This window comes from Canis lupus, chromosome 33 (genome assembly GCF_048164855.1).
Source record: "Canis lupus baileyi chromosome 33, mCanLup2.hap1, whole genome shotgun sequence".
Lineage (NCBI taxonomy): Eukaryota > Metazoa > Chordata > Mammalia > Carnivora > Canidae > Canis > Canis lupus.
The window spans coordinates 939,780-967,512 of NC_132870.1; the positions used below are offsets into that span (position 1 = coordinate 939,780).

General features: G+C 42.3%; 1 protein-coding gene across 1 annotated transcript in view; it reads left to right on the top strand.

Moving 5' to 3' along the window:
* Nucleotides 1-1,460: 1,460 nt before the first annotated feature.
* The window catches only part of FAM47E (family with sequence similarity 47 member E), a 30,325-nt gene continuing 4,052 nt past the window's right edge, over nucleotides 1,461-27,733 (top strand). Inside the window, 7 exon segments of the mRNA XM_072810014.1 lie at nucleotides 1,461-1,505; nucleotides 2,638-3,000; nucleotides 3,002-3,079; nucleotides 5,203-5,345; nucleotides 8,354-8,459; nucleotides 11,850-12,050; nucleotides 18,030-18,185. Coding sequence (XP_072666115.1) covers nucleotides 1,461-1,505; nucleotides 2,638-3,000; nucleotides 3,002-3,079; nucleotides 5,203-5,345; nucleotides 8,354-8,459; nucleotides 11,850-12,050; nucleotides 18,030-18,185 — 1,092 coding nt within the window.

The following is a 27,733-nucleotide window of genomic DNA, read 5'->3' on the forward strand; positions in this document are numbered from 1 at the left end:
CTATTGAGACACATTCAGGTGTTCTAGTTTATGGCTGTTGCTGTCAATATTTGTGTACAGGTTTTTGCACAAACAAAAGTTTTCATTTCTTTAGGACAAATGATTAATACTCTTTCCCAATTCTTAAAGAGGGAGATAACCACCCATACACCATATGCTAATAACTGTGAAAATAGTAAATGTTTAGGGAAAAAATGTTTTCAGTTTTATTTCCTGGGGCAAGCAAGACTTTTCATAAGGTCAACAAAATGCAAAGGTAAGTTTATTAGCTACGAGAAGCAAAGCAGGGGCGCGGGACGCCCTCCTGCTGTAGTGGTTGCCTGTTCATCTCCGAGAACTCAGTTTCTTCATTTAGAAGGGAGGAGGAGGTGGACCAGATTTCCTCAGGTTCTGCTAGCTCTAACATCCTATGAGGCTTGAGCTAGCTGCCATGCTTTCCTCAATTTGAGTGGTATAAAGTCTATAAGCAAAAATCTCAAGTCATCAGGTTTGATTTCATGAAATGCGTGGGTGTTTGAGTGAGTCGTCAATGCGTGGAAAATAAACCTTGTAAAGATATCTAATATTGTAGGAGGTTACTTGCTAGTGGGTCATGCTGATGGGTCATCAAACCTTAAGGTTAAATGTAATTTCAGTTCCCACCACTTAGCTATTTAAGAGTGGTTTATTAATTTCAGAGAGCAGCTTTTTGTATCCTTTCATTTAGATCTTCACAGTAGAACTGGTTTAAGGCCAAGCACCTACATATGCACACACAGCAAGCGGTAAGTTTCTGGGACTCACAAGAAAAGAATAGGGATTAAGCTGGAACCTCTTAAAAATGCTTTGTGCCTGTAAAGATGAGTGCAACAGGAGTAGATTTGGTGTAATGAGCCATTACAGATGAAAGGAGCCTGGGGGTGGAAGAGGCTTCAGGGAAAGACACCAATAATATCGAAATATCTGACTAAGGCAGTGATGTAGTAAGATAATGAGTGATCTGGGCAGCCCGGGGGGCTCAGTGGTTTGGCGCCGCCTTCAGCCCAGGGCGTGATCCTGGAGACCAGGGATGGAGCCCCACATCGGGCTCCCTGAGTGGAGCCTGCTTCTCCCTCTGCCTGTGTCTCTGCCTCTCTTTCTGTGAATCTCATGAATAAATAAATAATTCTTAAAAAAAAAAGAAAGATAATGAGTGATCTGCCCTTGACCTGTTAGTACTTGGTCCCAAGTCATGGCTTAGGTAGGCAATGGCTGGATGTGTTAGATAATCGAGGAGCTGGCCTTATTTTCCTTCCATCAACTGCTTCCATCTCATATTTATGCCCTAACAACTCAGCGCAGACAGGGGTCAGGTGGGCAAGGAAAGTGGATGAAGCAGCCTGGGTAGAAGAAATCAGTAGGGAGGGGTGGAGTCTGTGACTAAGAGAGCATAGGACTGTCTGTAGGGGCAACCATTGTACCAACTGCTACTCCACAGAAAGATGGACCCCGTGTTCCCTGAGAGCCTGACTTCTGTTATAGATTATGTATGTGAACTTTTTTTTTTTTTTAATGTCAGAAACTCTAGTTTAGTGTTTAAACACTTTTCTCTGGAGTCACACTACGTGGATTAAAATCCCACCTCTAACACTTATTAGCTGTGGGATCTTTCACAAGGGTTTGTTTTGCTCTTAAATTTCTTTGTGCCTCAATTTCCTTATCTATAAGTGGGAAGAATGCCAGTACTTGGTACCTACTTCATTGGATTGTTACAGGATTAGGTAAGTTAATACCTGTAAAGCATTTAGAACATGCTTATTATAGAAAAAAATCTTCGGTATGTGTTAGCTATTCTAATTCTTATGCAAACCGAAAAGGGACCACAGGACAGGTTTGTAGGCCCCATGCAGCCCCTGGACTGCCAGTCTGCAACCTTTGACCCTCTAAGTTTAGGGGCTTAACTCAGGCTCACAGAGTTAATAAATAATAAAATGTCAAGGTCATTCAGCTAGTAAGGGGCAAGTTGTCCCTGGGATCCAGGTTCTTCCCACTGCACTGTGATTCTTTTTTTTTTTTTTAAAGATTTTATTTATTTATTCATAGAGATGCAAAGACACAGGCAGAGGGAGAAGCAGGCACCATGTAGAGAGCCTGACACGGGACTCGATCCAGGGTCTCCAGGATCACACCCTGGGCTGCTGCAGGCGGCGCTAAACCGCTGCCACCGGGGCTGCCCACTGTGATTCTTTAAAGGATAAGAAAAAGTCCCTGGAGGGGCAGCAGCTTGTGAGTGTCCTTCACAAGGAGAATGGATAGATGAACCGTGGTGGCAGCAGGTGGTAATAATGAATGAGATTTACACCTAGTGACATGGATGGGTCTTTCTAACGTGGTGCTTGGCATACCAGTAAGAAACAGAAGAGTACTTCTAGGTAAGTGGAGAACACATGCACGTAAAAGGATGATGCAGATATTATGAGGAGTGTACAGGCAAAGGGTACATTTTAAGTCTGCGAGAGTGGTTTTGCCTGTGCCAGGAAAGCCATGAGAACGGGATGTAGGATGAGAGCCTAAAGGAAATGGGAGAGGGACCTTGCACAGAGCAGAGATAAGGTGCGGGTGAGCAGGAGTCGAATTAGCTCTCCACGGAACCCCTCCCCCCGACCTCCCCTTCTCCAGAAAGGTGGAGGCCAGCCTCCGTACAGCCCCAGTCCCCCACCCCAAGCCCCACGATCCCTACAATCAGGCACGTTGCCCTCCAGGTACAAAGAGAATCTACCTCCCAAGTATTTCACAAAGCACAGGCCCGGGCCCACGGGCCGCACCTGCCTGCACAGCCTGCGGGGGACATTCTCAAAGAAGGGGCTGGATGACTTTAGGAGACGCTGCCCACCACACAAGGGTCTGAACACTCAGGGTCCACGGGAGGCCTTTGTCCCCCAGATCCATCACACAACTCCCCTAAAGAAGAGGCAGCCGCAGCCGCCCCAGGAAGCAAGCGAGCTCTCGCCAGCCCCGGGGCACAGAGCAGGCTCCTTGCAGATGCCGAGGCCCAGAGGCCCAGCTGACCCCGCGCCCCGTGGCTCTCTGCCCGCAGCTGGGGGAAGACGGGCCTGCTGAGGCGACCTCCTGACCCGGGGTTGTGGGAGGGCCCTCCCTGGGGCCTGGAAAAGAACTTTCCTTAGATGTGTGGGAGCTCCTCTGAGGGGAGACAAACTTGTCTGGGGGAGGGGGTGACAAACGCCTGCCAGGGCGAGCTCTCAGGGGCTGGGGCAACCTTCCTTCTCTGCTTCTGGGAAGGACACCAGCAGCGAGGTACTTGCCACTTCCACGGAGCCGCGCAACTTCTGGAGGCCCAGTAAACCGGAAACCTTCGGCTTCTGTTCCCTCGACGTTCGACCGGCCTACTTTGCTCGGGACCTGCTGAGGCTAGAAACCAAAGGGCAGATTGTCCAGGGCTCCTGTTACTTTAGCCTGGTGTTGGGAGGTGTCCGTAGCCTTTAACTAATGGATGGGTAGCAGGCAGAGGGGCACCTGAGAGGTCATGGGGAAGAGTCCCCACTTTGTCAGGCTGGGTTTGGATGACAGCTCCGTTATGTCACAGTGTCCCGGGCTGCTTCAGACTCTGAGCTCCACAGTCCTTAGCGTATGTCTCTTGTTCTTTTTTCTCAGGATGGCTTCCACACCTTCAGGCATCAGGTCGGTCAGGGGGAGGGGGCGAAGCTTAGAGGGTCCATGCCAGCCGACTCTGTCTTTTAATTTGACAAGTAAGAACTTGTCCAGTAAACATCCCATTCATCTGACCACTTCTAGCTGCTAGGGAATCTAGAAAATTGAGTTTCTTGGTTGGGCATTGGGACAGAGAGCAAAATCTAGAATACAGTTCTGTCAGATTTAAGGAAAAGGGCAGAATGGATGTTGGGTGTCTGCTACCCCCACCTGTGTAATCTGTTCCCTAAGTCGGTCGGCGTGGCAATTGTTCAGAAAGGCAAACTTCCCCGCAAAGCCCTTTGATGGCCCTTTCTTACTCAGAGTAAAGTCCTCACCATGGTCTGAAAGGCCCAGCACCTCTGTCTACTCTCTGCCCCACCCCTGCTCTGCACCCCCTCCAACCTCACCACCTACCCCTCTGCTCTCACCCTGCTCCAGCCACCCTGACCTCCTGGCTGCTCTGTGAACGTGAGTGAGCATGTCCAATTCAGATTTCTCTTCTGTGCCTGGGACAACTACCCCTATATGCCTGTCTGGCTCACTCCTTCGCTTCCTTCAGATCCTTGCTCCAATGTCTCATAAAACAACACTTTCCTTCTTCCCCACCCTCTATCCCTCATCATGATCTATTTTTCATCCTAGCTCTTGTTACCACTGGGCCAGAATAAAATCTCCAATCTCTGTGTCTAAAGACACAGACTTTACCTGTGTCTTTCACTGTGTGTCCCTAATTAATACCTGGCATAGAGTCACTCAACAAATATTTGTGCATAATGAATGAATGAATAAATTATTAGTGGCAGAAAATCTATAGAATTCTAATCAATTATTTTCCACTTGGGGCTTTCTCCAACTGCCTCCTGCAGGCCAGAGTTTCTAAGGCCATGACAAATAGATGATTTCCACATACCCTCAGATGGCACTTGGGATTGTGGTCCTTATTACCACGTTTCACCTGTCCAGCTGGGTGTGTTGTCTTCTTTCCAAGGCAGGATTTCTTCTTATGGTACTCTGATAGCCACCAGCTTCTCTAGATTTAAGTTCTACCAAGAAAAAGAACGCCTCTTTCTGTATGCTTCCAGCAAAATCCCATAGTCTAGTTCCCATGGGTAAAATTTGGGTTATGTGCCTGTTCCTAAACCAGTCGCTGTGGTCTCCATTGTTCTGACCTGCCTGTGGAGCAAGGAGAAGGTCCAAAGAAAAATCTAGACACTGTTTTTTATAGGAGGAAGAATCGGTACTGGGCAGTCAAAAGCTATAGAAACCTCTAGAGGCTCTTGGCTCAATGGGGCCGGAAGGGACTGGGGTGGGCCCCAGGGACAGAATTTTAGCACAACAGGCACATACTAGTGTCTAGATGGGGGACACTAACCCACAGCAGCCATCAGAGTATTTGCACCGAAACGGATGAATGGCACAGCCGGCCAGAAATGCAAAGCAAAGGGGCATGTTGGTCTGTTCTGTTTTAGAATCAAGGGCTCTTCTTTTTCAGCACATTTTTCTTTCCTCTAAGGCCGTTTTCTGTGTGTACAGCTCTTATCAAAGGTGCTGGAAGTGCTGGATCCTGACAGGAGACTGGAGGACACATGGGCTTATTGTCAGGGCTTCAGGAAAAGAACAAAGGAACCAGCAAAGCTTTTAAAAAAACGTTCTTCCCCGGTCTACCAGGGCTGTAAGTACTGTTCGTAACCCCTTGCCCTTTCCTGTCACCTGCCGAAACATTTGAGGAGTTTCAGGACTGATCTTAACTTCTCTCTGGTCTCTGGGACTCTTTCTTCTCTCCATTCCTCCTGTTTGTGGGACACTCTGGGACCACCCCTCTCTCTCCATGTCATCCATAACGTCAAGCATAATTGCTGCCATAAGCTTGGGCTTTTACACAATATAGGTTCTGCCTTTAACTGGAGGCAGTTTCCTTGGTCAACCCTGAAAAACATCTCTGGGGCAAGAAATTAAAAACAAATGGGCTATCTATTTAAAAGGAGAGATGATAATAGTATAAAGGAAGTGAATGAAACTAATAGCTTAATAAATTATCATCGCAAATGAATGTATAATTACCTAATGGCAAGTTTTTCTGTCACCATATTCTTGGCATATTCTTGTCAGTGGCTGCTATACAAAGTAACATGAATTTGGGCAGCCTGGGGGGCGCAGAGGTTTGGCGCCGCCTTCAGCCCTGGGGCCTGATCCTGTAGACCCAGGGTCCAGTCCCCTGTCAGGCTCCCTGCCTGGAGCCTGCTTCTCCCTCTGCCTGTGTCTCTGCCTCTCTCTCTCTCTCTGTCTCTCATGAATAAATAAATAAAATACTTAAGAAAAAAAAGTAACACGAATTTGATGTCTTAAAACAACAGAAATTTATTATCTCACAGTTCTGGAGACCAGAAGCCCAAAATCCGTATTCCTGTGCTGAAATCAAAGTATCAGCAGGACCATGTTCCTTCCAGGAGCTCTAGGAAAGAATCTACTCCTTACTTCTTCGAGCTTCTGGTTGCTAGTGGCATTCCAGGGCTATGGCCACATCTTTCCAATCTTCAAGGTCAATGTCTTCACATCCCCTTCTCCTCTGTCAAATCTTCTGTCCCTCTCTTACAAGGACACTCGTGATGGCATTTAGGGCCCACCCAGATAATCCAAGGTAATCTCATCATCTCAAACTCCTTAAACTACTCATGTCTATAGAGATGATTTTTCCAAGCAAAGTAACACTTACAGGTTCCAAGGATTAGCCCCTGATATCTTTGGAGGCCATTATCAGCCTACCACAGCATGAGGTAACATCTCCCATCTTCTAAACAAGTTTCATTGAGTATATAGTCTCTCCTTTCCTTTAGAGCAAAACTCCTTGAAAGACATGTCCATACTTACGTACTCTTCTTTCTGTAACTCATCAGCACTCCAGTGGATTTGCCCTTGGTCAAGGTTGCCATTGACATCTAGGTTACCTAGTCCGTTCTCAATGATCATCACGCTTGATATTTGATATCTGCATGGTTTGATTGATTCCTTCTTTTGGGTCTCTGCTCAGCTATCAGTTTGGTGGTGAGGCCTTCCCTATAGAAATAAAAAGCCCCCTGTCAATACTCTCCATCCCTCCTGCCCTGTTTTATTTTTCTTTTTATCGCTTGTAATGACTTGGCATACGTTTACCTCTTTCCTAGCTGTCTCTCCTTACTCAAATCTTAAGTTCTGTTGGGACAGGGACTAAACTTTATTTACAGTTGAGTTTTAGTGTCTAGAACTGTGCTTGGTACTTAGTTGGTATTTAATAAGTGCTTGTTGAATGGATGGATGGATAAATTAATACTTGGGTGCTATGAAAAAAAGGTACAAAATGCTGGGAAGGAAGTGTGGGTTCTGGGGACAGCCTGTGAATACCTCCCTAAGGAAGGGACATGTATATTGGAACATAAGGGAGATGAGGAAATGCAGAAGGCATTGCAGTCAGATGGTACAACATGGGCAAAGGCCCTGTGGTTGAAGAGAGCATGATGAATTCATGAACCTGAGAGAAGGCCATAATGGCTGGAGCTCAGAGAGTGAGGGAGGGTGGTAATTCCAGAAGAATCTGAAGATACAGGCAAGGATCAGGCCATGAAGAGTCTTGGAAATTGAGTTAAGACGTAGGTCTTTAATGGAAGAGTAATAATCTTTTAAACACAAAAAATTGTACCTGAACGTACCAAGCAGCACTATGCCTAAGAGCCCAGATGTCCATCAACTGATGATAGATAAAATGTGGTCTCTTCAGACAATGTGTTCTTAGCCATAAAGAGAAATAAACCACTGTTACATGCTAATAGCATGGTCAAACCTTGAGATGTTAGCCAGACACAAAATACAATGTATTATAAGGTTGCATTCAGATAAAATGTTTAGAACAGGCAAATCCATAGAGACAGAACTAGTTTTCAGGAGCAGAGAGAATGGGGGAAATGAAGAGTGATTGTCAGTGGTTATGGAGCTTCTTTTTTGGGGTGATGCAGATGTTCCAGAATTAGATAATGGTAGAGGTTGCATAACTTTTTAACTATATGGAAACTACTGAATTGCATGTTTTGAAATGGTTAATATTATAGTATGTGAATTATATCTTAATTTTAAAAAGAAGCTATTGAGAGGTTTAGTTGAGGATGAAGGGTGGCTGCTATGACCAGATTTATGTTTTGGAAAGACTATTTTAGCTGCAGTGCTGCAAATGGATTAGGGTTTTGGGAGTTGAGGCCCTAGGAGAAGATCAGTGAAGAGCATTTGCAATAGTCCAGAGAAGGGGACAGAATTAAAACCTACCAGATTTACTAATGGGCTGGGTTTTAGGACAAAAGACAGAGGGAAATCAAGGACATCTCTTGCTTGTCAAGATTGTCTATATCTGGAGCAGACTCCAAGTGCAGTAATTTGGCACTTATTTTAATAAATGCAACCCATAATTTCAAAAAAAATCAACTTAAACTGGTAAGGTGCTATATATATTTTAATTATTATAACTATTCATGATATTGCCTTTATGATATAGATAAGGAAAATGTGATCTTTGGAAAATTAGCATATACCTTGTATGAGCTTGTGAGAGACTGTTAGAAATGCTTGCATTACTATACTTTTTCCTTAAGATAGTGTTGGAAATCTACTTTGATTCCTGGTGGCTCATACTGTGATTCTTTGATGATCTCATTATCCTTAGTCCCAAGAAGACTTCAGTGGCACATCCAGGTCAATGGCTTAATGAAGAAAAGAAGCCAAGTGAAACAGATTTGTTCCATGAAGATGGTCCTCTTCTTCATGAAAATGTGCACAAAGGAGTTAGGGACTTCTGCAACTGGGCTACTGCTTTTGTAAGTTAGTAGTAATACTAATCACCTCCTTTTTAAAAAATTTAAATTCAATTAATTAACATATAGTGTATTATTAGTGTCAAAGGTAGACTTCAGTGGTTCATCAGTCTTCTGTAACACCCAGTGCTCATTACATTATGTGCCCTTCTTTTTCTTTTTTCCTATCATGTGCCCTTCTTAATGTCGATCATCCTGTTACCCTATCCCCCCAACACCTCTCCCCTCCAGCAACCTCAAGTTTGTTTCCTTTGTTATTGTTATTTTTTAGTTTGTTTCCTTTGATTAAGAGTCTTTTATGCTTTGTCTCCCTCTCTGATTTCATCTTGTTTTATTTTTCCTTTCCTTCCTCTATGCTCCTCTGTTTTGTTTCTTAAATTCCACATATGAGTGAAATTGTATGATAATTGTCTTTCTCTGGTTGACTTATTTTGCTTAGCATAATACCCTCTAGTTCTACCCCATCATTGCAAATGGCAAGATTTCATTTTTGACGGCTAAGTAGTATTCCATACAACCTACTTTTTAAAGTCAAGCTCTGAGTTGCTATTATTAAAAAACAATGTTAAAAAAAATAAAAAACAATGTTAGTATACAATTTAAGTCAAATAATCAGAGTCATAAAGGAATTGTGACTCTTCTACTATTTATAATAGAAATATTTCCTAGATGATGTTTCTGGAAAGTTTGCAAGCTTGCAGCCTATTTGAATGTTTATTGTTTATATGTCACATTGCTCTTGTTTCTTTCTATCTTTTTAGTGGCTCTTTTTCTTTGCCAGCCTTATTGAGATATAAGTGACATATAACACTGTGTAAGTTCAAGGTGTACAGTGTGATAGTTTGATACATATATATGTATATTTCAAAATGATTGCCACAGTAAGGGTAGTTAACACATCCATCACCTCACATAATTACCTTTTTGGAGTGTGGTGAGAACATTTAAGATCTACTTTCTTGGGATCCCTGGGTGGCGCAGCGGTTTGGCGCCTGCCTTTGGCCCAGGGCGCGATCCTGGAGACCCGGGGTCGAGTCCCACGTCGGGCTCCCGGTGCATGGAGCCTGCTTCTCCCTCTGCCTGTGTCTCTGCCTCATTCTCTCTCTCTCTCTGTGACTATCACAAATAAATAAAAATCTTTAAAAAATTAAAAAAAAAAAGATCTACTTTCTTAGCAACTTTCAAGTACAATTACAATTTTATTAACTATAGTCACCATGCTGTACATTAGATTCCCAGAACTTATTTATTTTATAACTGAAAGTTTATATATTTTGGCCAATCACTACTCATTTCCCTCACCTTGTTGTTTCACATTTTTGTTTTCCATTTCAGTGTTCTTTTTTCTGTGTCCTTCACAATTTCAACATATTTTTCTCAGTTAATTTATCTGTAAGTACTTGGACAGCTATGCTTTTTTTTTTTTAAAGATTTTATTTATTTATTCATTAGAATACACAGAGAGGAGAGAGAGAAGCAGAGACACAGGCAGAGGGAGAAGCAGGCTCCATGCAGGGAGCCGGACGTGAGACTGGATCCCGGGTCCCCAGGATCACACCCTGGGCTGAAGGCAGCGCTAAACCGCTGAGCCACTGGGGCTGCCCCTGGACAGCTATGCTTAACCACAACCTTCACAAATGATATTTCTGGCATGAATGGACTTTTGACTTAGTTCTTAAAGCCTTTCCTTGCCTTCCTTCCAAGAATCCATTTAAATACCTATTTGTGTTCTCAAGTCCCTGTAGATGGGTTCCTTAGGTTTTTCCCGGATTTAAGATCTAGGATTTGTAATCTTCTTCACCTATATTTTGAGAACATTAGTCAGTTTAGACAATGTATTTTTGGGACTATTTCCTTGAAAAGTGACTGAAATATAATTCAGACTGGATTAAGGGAGGTAAAGGAACCATCCAGACATCCTAGGAGCTTCAGGTATAGCTAGATCTAGGCACTAAAATGCTTTTAGGTGTTCCTTCTGTCTCTTGGCTGCTCCCCTCTATCTGAATCCATTTATCTGACTCCAGTTTCAGGTGTGCAACATAGTGATTTGCCAATTCTATACATTATGCTGTTCACCACAAGTGTAGTTATCATCTATCACCATATAATGCTATTACAATATCATTGATTAAATTCCTGTGGTCCACCTTTTATCTCTATGACTTATTCATTCCATAACTAGAAGCATTTACCTCCCAATTGCCTTCACCTATTTTGCCTATTCCTCCACCTACCTCCCTTCTGATAACTACCAATTTGTTCTCGGTATTTATGAGTCTGTTTCTGTTTTCTTTTTTTTTTTAATATTTATTTATTTACTTATGATAGACATAGGGAGAGAGAGGCAGAGACACAGGAGGAGGGAGAAGCAGGCTCCATGCCAGGAGCCCGGTGCGGGACTTGATCCCGGGACCCCAGGATCGCGCCCTGGGCCAAAGGCAGGCGCCAAACCACTGAGCCACCCAGGGATCCCGTGTTTCTGTTTTCTTTTCTTTTTTTTTTAATTTTATTTATTTATTCATGAGAGAGAGAGAGAGAGAGAGGCAGAGACACAGGCAAAGGGAGAAGCAGGCTCCAGGGAGGGAGCCTGACGTGGGACTCGATCCCGGGTCTCCAGGATCATGCCCTGGGCTGAAGACGGCGCTAAACCACTGAGCCCACTCGGGCTGCCCCTGTTTCTGTTTTCTTGTTTGTTTGTTCATTTGTTTTGTTTTTTAGATTTGACATATAGTTGAAGTCATACGGTATTTGTCTTTCTCTGTTGTACTTCATTTAGGACAATACCCTTTGGATCCATCCATGTTATCACAAATCATAAGATCCCATTCTTCTTTATGGCTGAGTAATATTCCGGTGTGTGTGTGTGTGTGTGTACCATGACATCTTCTTTATGCACTCAGAAGTCTGCTTAAGATTAAACAGACTGGGGCAGCCCCAGTGGCTCAGCAGTTTAACACCGCCTTCAGTCCAGGGCATGATCTTGGAGACCCGGGATCAGGTCCCGCATCGGGCTCCCTGAGTGGAGCCTGCTTCTCCCTCTGCCTCTCTCTCTCTGTCTCTCATGAATAAATAAATAAAATCTTAAAAAAAAAAAAAAAGATTAAACAGACTGAATTTTTCTCAGCCTGTTAATTCTCTCAAGGACTCACTGCTTCTATCTGGTCCTAAGTTGTCCCTTAATGCACTGACAAAGTCCTCCAGAACCCCAATACTTCTTGTCTCCAATGAATGCCGACTGAGCATTTCCTGCCTGTCCTCTAAACTACCTCTTCTCTAGCCATAGTCACATGCCTCCTTTAGATTAAAGAAGGATTTGTCCTTGATTCATGCAATGTGATATTCTTCCAGGGAAGTTCAAACATCGATGAAGAGTTCATTCTGCAACAGTTTGACATCGACTATCAGAGTAAACCAAGCCATGATGTGCTCCACACGAGGAGACTCAACCAGGTTCCTCTGGAGCTAAAGAAGAGAGTGGGGCTAAAGAAGCTGCAGAAGCCACAGTTTTTCCAGAAACTAGACTATGAGCAGAAACACCAGAAACCACAGGTAATTGCCAAACAGGAGAAGACTGAATATCAAAGAAAATTAGGTTGGATTAAAATTTTAAATGTTCTTGGGGGATCCCTGGGTGGCTCAGCAGTTTAGTGCCTGCCTTTAGCCCAGGGCGCGATCCTGGAGTCCCGGGATCGAGTCCTGTGTGGGGCTCCCAGCATGGAGCCTGCTTCTCCCTCTGCCTGTGTCTCTGCCTCTCTCTGTCTCTCTGTCTATCATGAATAAATAAATAAAAAATCTTTTTAAAAAAATCTTAACTGTTCTTGAATTCTGGTACTTCAGGGAGGGCACTGGCCTTTTTCAGTAGAGTTCTTGAAGGATTTTTTTGGTGTTTAATAAATATTTGTTAAATCAATGAATATTTAGTATAGGTAATAAAACTAGCTATACAAACAAGCCATGCCATTCAGCATTATTGTCGATATCTGAATAGTCTTTGTTATCTCTGTGTTTATATGTTGAAATTCTCTCTTTATGTGTTTTATATGTTGAAATTCTAAAAGTTGATGGAAATATATATGAAAGTTTATTATTCCAAGAGTTAAATGCTGCAATTAGTAATCATGAAGGTTGTCTATTCTTTGTCCAAAGAATTCTTGAATTTTGGGAGCAGTCTTATTGACCACGCACCGTCATTCTTGACCACATGCTTGCCCGATTACTAACAAATTGTTGAGTTTTTCAATACCACTTGCCCATGAAGATAGAACAAGGAAACAGAGGAGAAAAAACATACTGTGTTCCAAAGGGAAGTAGTATGGACTCTTAAGTGTTTTTCTACTTTTCTACACAAATATGTATACACACACAGATCAAATTGTATAGGTCCAACAACAGATTTTTTTAAAAATGATTTTATTTTATTTATTTATTTGAGAGAGAGAGAGAGGAAGAGTGAGCAGGAGGGAGAGGGAGAGAGAATTTGAAGCAGACTCTAAGCTGAGTGCAGAGCCTGACGCAGGGCTTGATCCTGACACCCTGAGATCATGACCTGAGCCAAAACCAAGAGTCAGAAGCTCAACCAACTGAACCACCTAAGTGCCTCAAGTCCAACAAGAGATTTAAGTACCTAAGTGGTGGTCAGGAGTGGGATTGGGGGTGGAGAAGTTCCTTTCTCTGAGAGTGAAAAACAATATATTATCTCTAACTACCCTCTGTCTTTTACATGTGATCTTTGATACTGTATTTCTCACATTTAAACATATTAATTAACTTTTTCCTTTATAATTGAATACAATGGACTGACCTGTTGTTACATATGTGATGTTTTCCACCCTTGGCTTTGTTGCATAAGGTTTATGAAAACTATGCGTTCTGGCACTCATATAAGCATTTACATTTTTCCATTTGCTCCCCATGTTTCTAAAGGGTAAAATGCAAAGTGATGCTGGACAGGCAAATTATGTCATCACACCCAAGGCCTGAACCACAGCTTGTCCTGAATCTGGGCTGAATCAAATTGCTCAATTCCTTGTATGTACAAATTGTTGCACAACTACTACTTTATAAGCCATGGTGGTTATTGCCAAAATTGAACTTTTGACTGGCAGACAGAGGGTCATTATGTGAAAGTTCAAATACATTTCCATATGGTGTCATTTTCGTCTGCCTGGAGACCATCTTTTAACCCTGTGTCTAGTGTAGATCTGCTGGTGATTAATTCCTTTAGCTTCTGTATGTCTAAAAATATCCTCATTCTGCCTTCATTTCCAAAGATATTTTTGTGGGTATAGATTTCTAGGTTCACAGTTTTTTGTTTGTTTTTAGTACTTAAAAGATGGTGTTCTGTTGCCTTCTTAGTTGTGTTGTTTCTGATGAGAAATCGTAAACCTTCCTTGTCTTTGTTGTTCTGGATGTGTGTCTTCCCTTGGCTCCTTCTTTTTTTTTTAATTTTTATTTATTTATGATAGTCACAGAGAGAGAGAGAGAGAGGCAGAGACACAGGCAGAGGGAGAAGCAGGCTCCATGCACCGGGAGCCCGATGTGGGATTCGATCCCGGGTCTCCAGGATCGCGCCCTGGGCCAAAGGCAGGCGCCAAACCGCTGCGCCACCCAGGGATCCCACCTTGGCTCCTTTAAAGATGTTCTCTTTGTCACTGATCGTGAATGTAATTATTATATACACCTTGTGCCTGGGGTCTGCTGAGCCTCTTTGATCCATGAGTTTCTAGTTTTCATCAAATTTGGAAACATTTTGACCATTATTTCTTCAAAAAAAATTTTTTTACCTTTCACTCTTCCTGCTCCAAGGATTCCAATTACAGGTAATTAGGCTTCATGGACTTGTCTCATTGCTCACTGGGGCTCTGTTTGGTATTTGAATCTTTTTTCTCTCTGTGGTGTCCTTGTATATTCTAATCTGCTCTTTCTAACAATGTCTAATCAGCCACTGATCCCATCTAGTCTATTTTTCCATCTCATACTATTGTAATTTTCAATTCAAAACGTTTGACTTGAATTTTTAAGAAAATATTTCTACATCTCTCCTTAATCTTGAACATATGAAATACAGTTATAATAACTATTTTTGATGTTCATGTCTTCTAGTCTAACATCTGCACCAGTTCTGTGTGAGTTTCCATTAACTTATTTATCTCTTCTTCATGGATCATGTTTTCTTGCCTCTCTTCATGCTCCGTAATTTTTTTAGTAGATACCAGACACCGTGGATCTTACCTTATCCGGGCAGGGGACTTTTGTATTCCTGTAAACTTGAGTTTTGTTCTGGGATGTAGTTAAAGTTACTTGGAAAAGTTTGAACCTTCTGGGTCTTGGCTCTAAAGATGTGTTAGGAAGGACTGAAGTAATGTTCAGTCTATGGTTCATTCTCTAATACTGAGGCAAGACTCTTCAGTTTATTCTACCCAGTGCCCTGTGAATCTTCAGGTTTCTCAGAAGGGAACAAGCACTGTCCCTGGCCCTGTGTGCATGCTGGGCCCTGTTTCTTCTAATCCTTTTGGGTTTCCTCCCATACAAGTGCTGAGGGAGACCATCTGCAGACCTCTGGAGTTCCCTTGCTGTGCAGTTCTCTCCTTTCTCTTACTCTTTGTTACCAACTAGAACCACCTTTGTTTGCTCTCACAATGCTGTCTCCTCAACTCAGAGAGTCTGCTGGTCTCCTCCTGAGAGTGTCCCTGTGCTGTGGCTTGGAAAGTATCACAAGACAGTGAGCTGGAGCGGGAGCTTGGGTGGCTCAGTGGGTTGAGTGTCTGCCTTCGGCTGAGGACATGATCTCAGGGTCCTGGGACCCTCCCCTTCCCTCATACTCATTCTCTCTCTCTCTCTGTCTCAAATAAATAAATAAAGTCTTTTTAAAAAAAGAGGACAGTGAGCTGGGGCAATTGTGGGGCTTATCTTGTTTGTTTTTTGTCTCTCAGGGGATTACTGTACTTGTTATTTGATGGCCAGTGTCTTATAGGCCATTATATATTATATATTTATATTTATACTGATTTCTCCTTTTTTGGCTGCTACATGTGGGAGGGTAAATCTGGTCTCAATTTCAGAAATGGAAATTCCCATCTAGGGGATCCCTGGGTGGCGCAGTGGTTTGGCGCCTGCCTTTGGCCCAGGGCATGATCCTGGAGACCCGGGATCGAGTCCCGCATTGGGCTCCCGGTGCATGGAGCCTGCTTCTCCCTCTGCCTATGTCTCTGCCTCTCTCTCTCTGTGTGACTATCATAAATAAATACATAAAATTTTTAAAAAATGGAAATTCCCATCTTTATTTTTTCCCCACATAATCTTAGGCCTCTGCTCCATTGCTCTTCGGTCTTCCTTAAAACTCTGAGCTTTTCCACTACCATACCTTTGTTCACAATATTTTCTCTGCCTGAAGTGCCCCTTTCCCATGTCTACCTTCTTACATCTTCCTTTAGACCCTGGTCATAAGCCAGTTTTTTCATGGAGATTTTTTTCAGGTCCCTTGGTTGACATTAATTTATTCTTACTTCTGATCTCTCACTGCAGTCCGTGCCCCTCTTTGCCCTGTATATTCATTCATCCATCCATCTGTCTATGCAAGCCTTCAACAAACATTTCCCATAATTTACTGCCATGTGCCAAAAGGTGCTGGGAACAAATGAAGCAGAGACAAAGGCCTGTTTCCTGCACTTAAGGAGCTTACAGCCTAGTTGGGTCAACAGGTAAACGATTAACTGTAATAAAATGATGTCCTGGTTCATAAATAGAGACATAGGAAGAAATAATCAATTCCACCAAGCACAAGGTGAGGGTGGCTCCAATCAAGGTCTCACAGAAGAAATGATGTTTGTAGTGTCTTGAAAGCTTACTAGTCACCCAACAACATAACAGATTTCAGAACTTAGATCCGTAGTGTAACAATAGTATAGATTTTTGTCCCCTCTTTTTTTTCCCCCCTTCTCTTTCCTTCCAGCCTTCCTTTTATTCATTGATTCTTAGTTGAGGGTGATTTTGCCCTGCTTCCTACCCCACACACTGGGGATATTTGGCCATGTCTGAAGATGACATTTTGGGTCGTCACAACTTGGGGGAGGCACTGCTGTTGGCAACTAGTAGGCAAAGGCCAGGGATACTGCTAAACATCCTACAATGCATAGGACAGCACCCTCCCTGACCCCCCAACAAAGGATTATCCAGCCCAAAGTGTCAATAATGCCAAGTGAAGCAACTCAGTTTTAATTCAGCAAATATTATTGAGCATCTATTATATCTGAAATATATTATTCTAGATGTCAGGGAGTTGTATCTGGGAACAATCTCTGAAGCTTATATTTCAGAGGATGAAAGGGGCAGAATCTTTGTGGTGTCATACCTTTGCCTCTCTCAAGAATTAGACCCCCACATGTGATAAGACAGTGTGTGGGTGTTACATCCACACTACCAGGCTATGACCCAGCAGATCTCTTTACATCCTTCATGCACTACTGAGGAATGGAAGAAGGAAAGGAATGACATCTATTCTTTTCTTTCTCTCTTCCAATTAGAGGCACGAGATTGGTGTTGGATAACATATTTGTTGTTATTGCTATTGCTGGATAGCATTTTGATCAAAAGTAGTATAGCAATTACCAGGCTGAACACGGTGCTGGGCCGATAGTAAGTTTATAACTCATTAATTTGGTTGGCTGAGTATTGTTTTTTGTTTTAAAAATTTATTTATTTTAGAGAAGATGACTGAGACTGTGTGGGAGCTAGGGGAGGGGCAGAGGAAGAGGAAGAAGAGGGTGAGCGGTGAGTGGTGAGCCTGACATGAGTCTTGACCACAGGACCCTGAGATCATGACCTGAGCTGAAATCAGAGCAGGTCGCTTAACTGACTGAGCCACTCAGGTGCCCTGGTGGACAGAGTATTGTGTTTAAGGTCATTACCCTTCAGTTAAATGTGATTTTTATATGATTTCTAGCTGCTTTACATAACTTTCTCCTTTGATCTTTCCTACAACCCTATGGAGTGGATACTCTTTTCTCCATTTTACAGATGAAGAATTAAGTAATTTTCCCATGGACTCCTAGATACTAAGTAAGGGAGGTTGGATTTAAACCCAGGTTTGTCTAAGTCCAAAGGCCATACTTAACTATCACTTTATTTTCTCATTCGTGAACTTTTCAGGGTACCTTTGTAAATCGAAGCATACTAAAACCTCATGAAATACTTTGACAAGATTAATCATAAGCTAAAAATAAATGCTACTGGGCAGCCCGGTGGCTCAGCGGTTTAGTGCCGCCTTCAGCCTGGGGTGTGGTCCTGGAGACCCAGGATCGAGTCCCACATCGGGCTTCCTGCAGGGAGCCTGCTTCTCCCTCTGCCTGTGTCTCTGCCTCTCTCTCTCTCTCTCTCTCTGTCTCTCATGAATAAATAAATAAAATATTTTTTAAAAAATAAAAAAATACAAATAAATGCTACTGCTTTAATAAGCTAAATCTTAGATTTATTGAAATGACAAACATAAAAAGAAACTAATGAAATTGGGAATTATGTTATTTTCTGTAGAATCCTCATAATGCAAAGTGTGTGAAGATGAGGTATGGAGCATGGTATCTGGACACCAAGTTATGGAAAAAGCAAAGAGCAGATGAACCTTTGCTTGACCCCAAGGTCTCATGTAAAGCTCAAGATGAGAATTTTAAAAGGGAGCTACAGGAACAGGTATGTGTATATGCATCATGACATTTGATCATCTGATCTAAAAAATATCACAGTACAACTGCTACCTCATATTAAAGCCAGAGTCTCTGGGTGAAACAGAGGCTCCAGAAAGTCTTACAGCTTGCATATTGACCCCAGCTATGAGAAAGCTAAGCCATTATATGGGGTTACACATACACACATTGGAAATGTAATAAGTAAGACTTGAAATCTCCTAGCTTACGGTAGACACAATGTCTCTAAAGAAGGAACAACCACTCATCGTATTCCTAGCATTCTTAGAATAATCAATCCTATGGATAGATTGGCTGTTCAAAGGGTGGTGTGACCCGGTAGGACCCCTTCAGTACTCAGAATGAATATAGCATCATGGGTTCTCTTTGAGGAACTAAATGTGAATCTTGTTTTTTGCTAGCAATGGATGAATGTTAAAGAATTCAAAATTGCATTTGGGAAACTTCTTATGCAATTCAGCAGAGTTGTAGGATCTGTTTGAGAGAAAAAGGACAAAGGTTAAGAACGGTCAATTGATATCACAAAGCAACAAACACATGTAACAAGGATGTGCTCTAATTTTATGGCAAATAAACTCTGCGCCTGTCCAACTCTTGGGAACAGATACCTAACAGAAAGAATATACTCGTAGTCCTGGAAATTTAGAAATAATGATGCAACACTTGAACAGAACCCTGATAAGAATATTTGTGAACCTCTTCTCTTTTACAATAGGTCCAAAACTTCTCCCAGGTAATGATGTGAAAACACTCCAAAAAAAAGTAAAATGCTATACATATTTGCCTATCCATTCATTCAGTAATCATTCATTGAGTGCCCCCTTTAGATTGGAAAGCTGAGACAGAAAGGATGGTCATTTTTATATTTTCTAGTAGTAGGATATGAAATTCTTATTTTTAGATGTAAGCATGATACAAATTTATAAGCATGAGATGCTTATATAAGTCTATAAATAATGTAAATAAAGTTCAGTAGAATTTATTGAGGTATGGTTTTGGAGCAAAATATCTAAGTTTATGTGAATTTAATACATTCCAGTTGCACTTAAAAATAATAAAACGAATGAATGAATAATTTTCAATGAATTAAATATTGTAAATCAAAAAATAGTTGTAAAACTTATTTTTTTTGTAAAACTTATTCTTTTAAGATGGCTAAAAGTTCTCTTTTTAGAAATATATTCTTAAAGACTAATTCTTTTTTTTATTTTTTTTTTTTATTTATGATAGTCACAGAGAGAGAGAGAGAGGCAGAGACACAGGCAGAGGGAGAAGCAGGCTCCATGCACCGGGAGCCCGATGTGGGATTCGATCCCGGGTCTCCAGGATTGCGCCCTAGGCCAAAGGCAGGCGCCAAACCGCTGCACCACCCAGGGATCCCCTTAAAGACTAATTCTTAAAGGCTTAAGGAATTTCACAAAAATATTCCATTTTTTTGAAGAATGTTTGCCAAAATGGTGACAGTCAACTCATGAAAAAGAAGTAATGTTTAAATTTTGCAAATATGGGTATGTGTTGCAGTAAAAGATTGTTTATCCAACAGCTTAGACAGGAAGGAGTCAAAACAATGAGAAATTGTTCCATAGTGATTTTTATAAATCACAGTCTTGTAATTCCTAAAGATTGAATTACCCTGTGCATTTTGGTTGGTGCCACTTGACTATGGCATCCCAATTCATAAGACACAGGAGTGATGGGATGCTGATAAGGGGCAGTCAGTATGGTGACATGGTTGTCTTGCTGGTGGCATGAGTTTTGTCTGTTCTTGATGGAGTTCATTTGGAAGGTGAAATCCTGTTAAAGCACTGAATTAAAATGACATAAACTTATCTATCCAAATTTAAAATTCAAGTAAATGAAAGGTAAAACCCAAAGGATATATAAATACCCCAAAGATGTTGGGACTAGATCAAATCTTTTCTGATTGTCATGCCCTTTGAAGTCAAAATCTATTAAAGGACAACATTGAACCCAATAAATGTAAAGGTGTAATTAGCTTAGTTCAATGACTCACGAATTGGGCACCATCCTGTCTGACAAATAGAAATGTGCTCCAAGAAGTTGTATAAAAAGAAAGACTTTTATAGGCAGAAATGGAGTGGGCCAAAGAAATTATTGCAAAAGAGAAGATTGTTCCAGACAAGGTCACCTTTCTTAGGGGGAAGGGCAGGGATCTTATGCAGAGTACCTCACCAGTGCTCATCAGGGAATTCCAGACTGACTGGTTTAAAATCCCATTAGTGAGAGGCCGAAACTACAATTAGATTAGGTATTAAATCTTTGTTGGGCTTAACAGAAGTGACTCCATTTTGGATCTGTTATTTCTTTTTAACAAATAGCCCTACCTCCCCTTCATGAAACTGTCAGCTGAACTGGAAAGTGTGATCAAAATTTAAGGCATCGGTGCCCTCTCAGCTAGTGCTTTGTAGTTTTAAAAGCTTTTGTTGATCCTGGGTTTTTGTTTTGTTTCGTTTTGTTGATGAATCTCTATGGTGTTCACAGGTCACGACGTTAGGTTCACAATTTCTTACCCTGTCCTTCTCTTCATTTCTTTTTTGATGTTCCAGTCTTAGGGAGATCTTTTGCTTGGTGATAAGCAGCTACAAACATGCATTTCAAGCTTTTGAAAGAATGGAACACATCAGAGAGACTATTATGATAACATAAGCAGCATAATTTCCAATGTTTGGAATGCACTTTGGAGCCATGGTCCCCGAGACCAAACCAATCAAAGAATGACTCAGTGGTGAGAGTCACCTTTTAAGCCAAGTGGCTTGCTCAGTGATGTTATGTAACTGAGTTTCAGCTTCCCCAGAAGTGTTAATCTAGGTGCAGCATGTGGTGTTGGCCGCAGCACAGGCGCTTCTTTCCTCAGCTAAAAGATAATCCTGTTATCAAAAACAACTTTGGCCAGAAAGTCTAAGGATTTTGCGGGGCAGCTAGTGTCTTAGCAATGCAATCTGAAAAAAAAAAAAAAAATGCAATCTGCAATGTCTCCAAGAATTAAGAAGTTTCTGATCATAGTCTCATTTGTGTTTACTCCTACACTAGGGGTCAGCCAGGTTTCTAGTGCATATGAGAAGAGAATCGCCTAGCCTGAAATAAAAAGTCATCCTAAGTGCCTGACAAAGATAGGTCCTACTGGTGAGATCTCTCCATGAGTGGGGGCAGATCTGATCTTGATAGTCACAGGAATGTGGGGGTGCAAATGTACAAAGGTTCACGTAAGTAAATGTGTCTACTTGGATACATACTTCTAAGCAGAAGTCAACTATAGTTTGTGGTGACATTGGAAATATAAGAGAAATTGGCCACGGGGAAGGCCAGGGGGCCTCTTGCATCATGACGAATCCAGTAATCTGAAAGTTAGCCTCCCTTAGCAGTGGACTGGGAGATACAGAGAATGGAATTATCTTTCCTGGTCAATGTTAAAGAAAAGAAAGAGAAGAAGAAGGTTGGTCAAAGTGTAAAGTGTTAATCAGTGTCTTGGGAAGAAGCAGTCTACTTTGGTGCCAGATGCTTTCCTTCCTCATCAATGTGATTTGGAAGTCTCCAGCATCTGTACAGGACCAGATGTCAAGTGGAGCCTCCTTTAGGTGTGGGATGTGTACCCAAGGCTCTGTGCCCTTTAGTTTTATAGATGGTATCAGTGGTCAAGAGTACTTGGTAGGATCCCTTCTACTGTGGCTCAGGGGCTATCTACTTCTGATGATGCTTTTGGAATATCACCAGGCTCTAGACTGTGACCTTGAATTGGGCTCAGGGAAATCTTCTTTACTCTGTTGATGATATGCTTGAGCATCAGACAGTGAAGAGTTACAGTAGCTGGTGATACTAGCATGAGACAACAAGGGATCAGCAGAAGATTGTATAAGACATTGGTCTGCCAGTGACTATCTCCTATGGAGTGAGTTTATGTTTCCCAAAGAGGGTGCTACAAATGGTCAGGAAGACCAAAAGCAATACCTTAAGCCAGGTGAGTTCAGTGATTTCAGTAAGGTTAGAAACTAAGATTCCATTAGTTCTCTCAACCTTGCCTGATGATTCCAGATGATAAAGACAATGGTAATTCCAAGAAGTTTGTAAGGTTTTCATTAAGCCTCATATGATTTGCCAAGTAAGACGGGTGCCTTGGTGACTGGAGATTGTGGAAGGTATACCCAAGTGGGAAACACATTCTCTGGCAGTTTCTTTGCCATTGTGAGGGCATCAGCCTTACAAGTAGTAACAAGAACATATTGACAACCCATACTAAGTGGCAATTGAATGAGGTCCAGCTGCAGATGTTCAAAGGGTCCAGAGGGAGGGCAGCCTGGGTGGCTCAGTGGTTTAGCGCTGCCTTCGGCCCAGGGCATGATCCTGGAGATCCGAGATCGAGTCCCGTGCCAGGCTCCCTGCATGGAGCCTGCTTCTCCCTCGGCCTGTGTCTCTGCCTCTCTCTCTCTCTCCATCTCTCATGAATAAATAAATAAAATCTTAAAAACAAACAAACAAAAAAACCCAAAGGGTCCAGAGGGAGGAGGTCTGAGGCCTTTGGAGACAAAAATAATTTCTCTGGGATTATGAACCTGGCAGGTCAGACATGGCTGCAGACTATTTGCAGTTTTATAGAAGTCTCTTCATAAATGTCAATTCATAATTTGAGTTCATCTTAAATACCCTGTAATGGGTTCAGTGATACAAAAACCAGTAAGTGGGCTTTGTCAGGGAGTCAGAAAGAACCAAGCAGCTGTCTCGGGTTTCCCATAGCCCCAACTGTTCACTTCATTTATAGCCCTTGTTTACCTATCTTAGTTTCTGATTCAGGAGCAGATTGTTGCCATGTTACAAGGATGTCAGGATGGGCAGAATGGATTTGCAGAAGCAGAATGGATTTCATCCACATGTGCCACCGTGTTTATAGTTTTATTTGCTGCTGCCTTTGCATGAAAGTTAGCTGGGGCATTTCCTTGACATTCAGATTCAGTTTTTCAGTGTGGGCCTCAGTTTTGATGACAGCAATTTCAGGAGGTAAGAGACTGGCAGTAAGATCATTTACCTGTTGCCCATTTTTGATTGAGTCCCAGAGGACATAAGAAAGCCCTTTTGTTTCTGCAGCATCCCTAAATCATGGACGACCTCAAAGGCATACTGGCTATCAGTATAAATATTGAGTTTGTCCTGATAGCTGGCATATGTATCCAGCTTACCACAGGGCAAGGGTATGGACCTCTGCTTGTTGTGTGGATGTAGCTGAGGGAAGGTTTCCTCTTTTGAGTAGTCCATCTTGGGTAATAACAGCACAGCCAGCTTGAAAATATCCCCGTTTTCATTTTTGTGGTATGACTCATCAACAAAGATTAGATCAGGAGTAGTTTAAAGGAGTATGTCATAAATCAGGACATGGTATCACAAAATGGGACGTTAGAACCTTGAATCAGGACTCACCCTCCTCAGGTGGAGGTGGTAACATCGCAGGATTAAGAGTGTTGCAATGTTTAAGACACAGATTAGGCGGTGAAAGCAGAAAGGATCTCATAGGAAGTTAGTCTACCTGCAAGAAATGTTGAGTCAATTCTGAGTTAAGAAGACTTGGGACAGTGTGTGGAGTTTACAAATAAATGTCATTCGCTAGGGTCAAATCTGATGAGACCTCCATTGCTTCGTAGCTTGACTGTAGCCTTAGGACAGCTGGATCAGCTTGAGCAACTGAATCAAGCTGTGTGCTGTACTGGGTAATAGGCTCTCGTGGGAGGATTCCTAGGGCTAGATTATCCCTTTCCTGCATGAATAAGCTGAAAGGTTTTGCGTAGTCAGGTGGCCCAAAGGCAGGCAGTTCTTACCATGCTTGTTTTAGCCTCCGAAAAGCCTGCTCCAAAGAAGGTGTCCAGGGACTGAAATTTTAGGAAGTTCATAGAGTCAGGTAGCTAATAGAGAAAAATTAGGAGCCCATAGTCTGCAATAAGCAGCCAAGCCTAGCCATCCACAAATCTGTCTCCTCATTGTGGGTGTAGGAAGTTCCTGGACTACCTTAATTCTTTTGGGATACAGCTGAATTTTTCAGGGTTTAGATAATGACACAGGGAATGAACAATGTCTAGAGAATTGTATTTTTTTTCTTAGAGACGTTGTGTCCCTTTTCAGCTAACTACTGTAGCAAATAAACGGACTCTTTTATGGACTCCTCTTTGGTGGCTGGAAATAGCAAGTCATCTACATATTGCAAAAGGGTGGATTTCCTGGGGAACTGGAGTGTTGCTTAAATCTTGGTGAAGTGCTTGAGAGAAGTTAGAAGGGGCCTCATAAACTCTTGAGGCCTGACTGTCCACTTACAGTGTTGATAGTTCAAGGCAAATAGTAGTTGGCTACTTGGGTCTCCAGGGATGTTGGAAAAGGCTGAACAGAGGTCCACAGCAGAGGCCCATTTTGAGTCTGGTGGAACTTGTGACAGAAGGGTGTTCAGGTTTGGAATGACTGAGAGGTGGGGAATAATTGTCTTATTAATAGCTCTCAAATCCTGGGAAAATCAGCATCCCATCCATTAGGTTTCCAGACTGACTAGCTTGGGTTTTGCAGGAACTGGTACAAGGAATGATTAACCTCTGGGCAATTAGCGTGAGGCTTTGTATGGCCTCAGGCTTTAATGGTTAGTGAGGTAACTTAGGGAGAGGTTTAGTTATACCTATCTGAAGTCTCTAAGAATGCCTTGTAAAAGTTCAGCTGCTATTTTGTGAGCTTTTTCTGGTCCCTGAGATGTTGAAGACCAAGGATCTCAAATATCATCCGTGGGATTTTGCTTCCTACATCCATTTTCGGATTCCACCAGGTCCTGCCTGCCAACATGTGTATGTGTTGATAAAGACCTGGCAGCCTGGAGTCATGGGCACAGATAATACTCAAATTCTTCAAAAAACTTTGGGCTTCCTCCCTAGAGTTTAGTAATTTCTTTAATTATGGTCATTAGTTCAGTCTTTGACCAAGGCATGACAGATACCTGAGAGGTTCATCTGCAACCTTGAGTAATTTTATTTTAAAAGGTAACTGTCCAATAGTCTCTTCAGAGGGGAAAGGATGTTTGGACAGAGGATTAGTAAAATATGAGTTCTTAGGTGAAAAAGGTTAGAGGGGAGCAATAGGAGTCACCTCAGTACTATGGGCTTTTATTTTGGTTGCTCCCTGTCTCTAATTTTTCATTGGTCTTTTGTAATGAAGTAGTTCAATGAGGCTATTTTGGAATCTTCAAACCTTTTGGAGGCTTCTGCATAGCAATTAAAGTAGCATCCCATTCTGTATGTTCCAGTTGGAACACTCTTGCTCTCAAGTGCATTTCTTGAATGAGTGATCTTATCTAACTGAAAGGTTCCCCCTAATGGCCTTTGTAATTCTAGGTTATTTCTAGCAAAAGTTTGCCATTTTGCTAGATATCTATAGCTTCTGGGACCAGAGTTCTTAAACATAATTATGTGGGAAGGAGGGTCTCTGGATATAAAGGATCTCATTTCTTTTAGCTAGGCCTTTGGATTTCTTGGAGCCAAAACTAATACTGAAGAAGGCCTATCACAGGAGTCTTCTCAAAGTGTCAGGCACCCTAACAACCTTAAATGCTCAACTTCTGCCCACCAATGCTTTCAGCTTGACTTTTGCGATTATCATTAGCAACTAGCCCTGTTTAATACTGAATACCTGAGGCCTCCTGCTGGGCCCATCCAGCTCAAAGCAGACTCAGAGCAGCCCAAATTGGACCCAGTCCAATCCCAAATCCAATCCAGCCTGGATTTTTAAATTGGACGCAATAACCAGCAGCTCCCTGTATGGAATCTGGAGATCAGAAAAAGCATTGAAAAAATGAGGGGTGTGGGCCAATTCCCAGTAAATGGGGAACTATAGCTGCCAATGTGGATCTGGACATAGAACCAGGGTTTGGGGTTTCCAGAGGGATGGAGAACTGTGGAAAGCCAATTAGATCAGAAGTGTGATGCGGAGAGTGGAGCTCAGAACTGAGAGGAAATTACTAATGGTTTTCAGAAGTGGCTAGAAAGTAAATTTTGATTGAATTGCCTTTTATTCAATGATTTATGGATTGGCAGCATCTCATCTAACAAATAGAAGGAAGCACCAAGGACTTTTATAAAATGGAAGGTTTTTATAGGCAGAAATGGAGGGGGTGGATAAGGAAGTTATTAGCAAAAGAAAAGAAAGGACTGTTGTAGGCAAAGTCACCTTCAAGCCTGGGTTTTTGTTTTTTTGTTTTTTTTTTTAAGATTTTATTTATTTATTCATGAGAGACACACACAGAGAGAGGCAGAGACACAGGCAGAGGGAGAAGCAGGCTCCACGCAGGGAGCCTGACATGGGACTCAATCCGGGGTCTCCAGGATCACACCCTGGGCTGAAGGCCGCACTAACCCCCTGAGCCCCCTAGTGCTCATCAGGAAAGTCCACTGACTGGTTTAAAATCCCACTCCTGGGGGAGGCTGAACCCACAGTTAGGTTAGGTCTTAAATCTTGGTGGCTTAACAGAAGTGACTCCATTTTGGGCCTGTTGTTCCTTTCTAACAGATCTAAAAATTACGGATATATTGTCAAGTGGAAAAAACACTCCTGTTTCTTCCTCTACTACTCTTAGTTCTGGCCACTAGATGCATCAGTTTTGTTTTGTTTTGTTTCCCCAACACCAAGCAATTCTCTGATTCTCCAGACACCAGCTGGGTGTTCCACAAATTTAACTCAAGTCTGACACTGAACACCTGGAATTTGCATCAGACCGGACAGGTTAAGGTTGCATCAGTCTCACAACACTGCCCCTACTTCAGATGTCTTTACAAATGAGATTGTCACCTGTGCTTCTGACCACCCAGCTGTCCATGGGAGGTCCCTACACCTCCTTCTCAGCTTCTGTCATCTGCTGGAAGAACTCAGGGCAACAGCTTACTTATGAGATTATGAATTTATTATAAAAAGATGTAATTCAGGGATCCCTGGGTGGCTCAGCAGTTTAGTGCCTGCCTTTGGCCCAGGGCATGATCCTGGGTCCCAGGATCAGATCCCACATCGGGCTCCCTGCATGGAACCTGATTCTCCCTCTGCCTGTGTCTCTGCCTTTCTCTCTCTCTCTTTCTGTCTCTCATGAATAAATAAATAAATAAAATCTTCCTTTAAAAAAAGCATTTCATTTTTTAAAAAAAGGATATAATTCAGGAATAGCTAGATGCACAGAGCAAGGCATATGAAAAAAGGTGCAGAGCTTCTGTGCCCTCGCCAGCTGCGCCACCCTCCCAAAACCTCCATGTATTTGCCAACCTGGAAGCTCTCTGAACCCTGTCCTTTTGGGTTTTTATGAAGACTTTAGTATGTACGCATGATTGATTACATCACTGGTCATAGGTGATTAATTCAACCGCAGACTGCAGGATGGAGCCGAAAGTTCCAACCCTCTCATCATGTGGTTGTTTCTTCTGGCAACCAGACCCCATTCTGTGGCTCTCTGAGGGCTTTCCAAAAATCACCTTGTTAACATCATTTCTGTTGTGGTTGAAAGGGGCTAGTTATGAATAA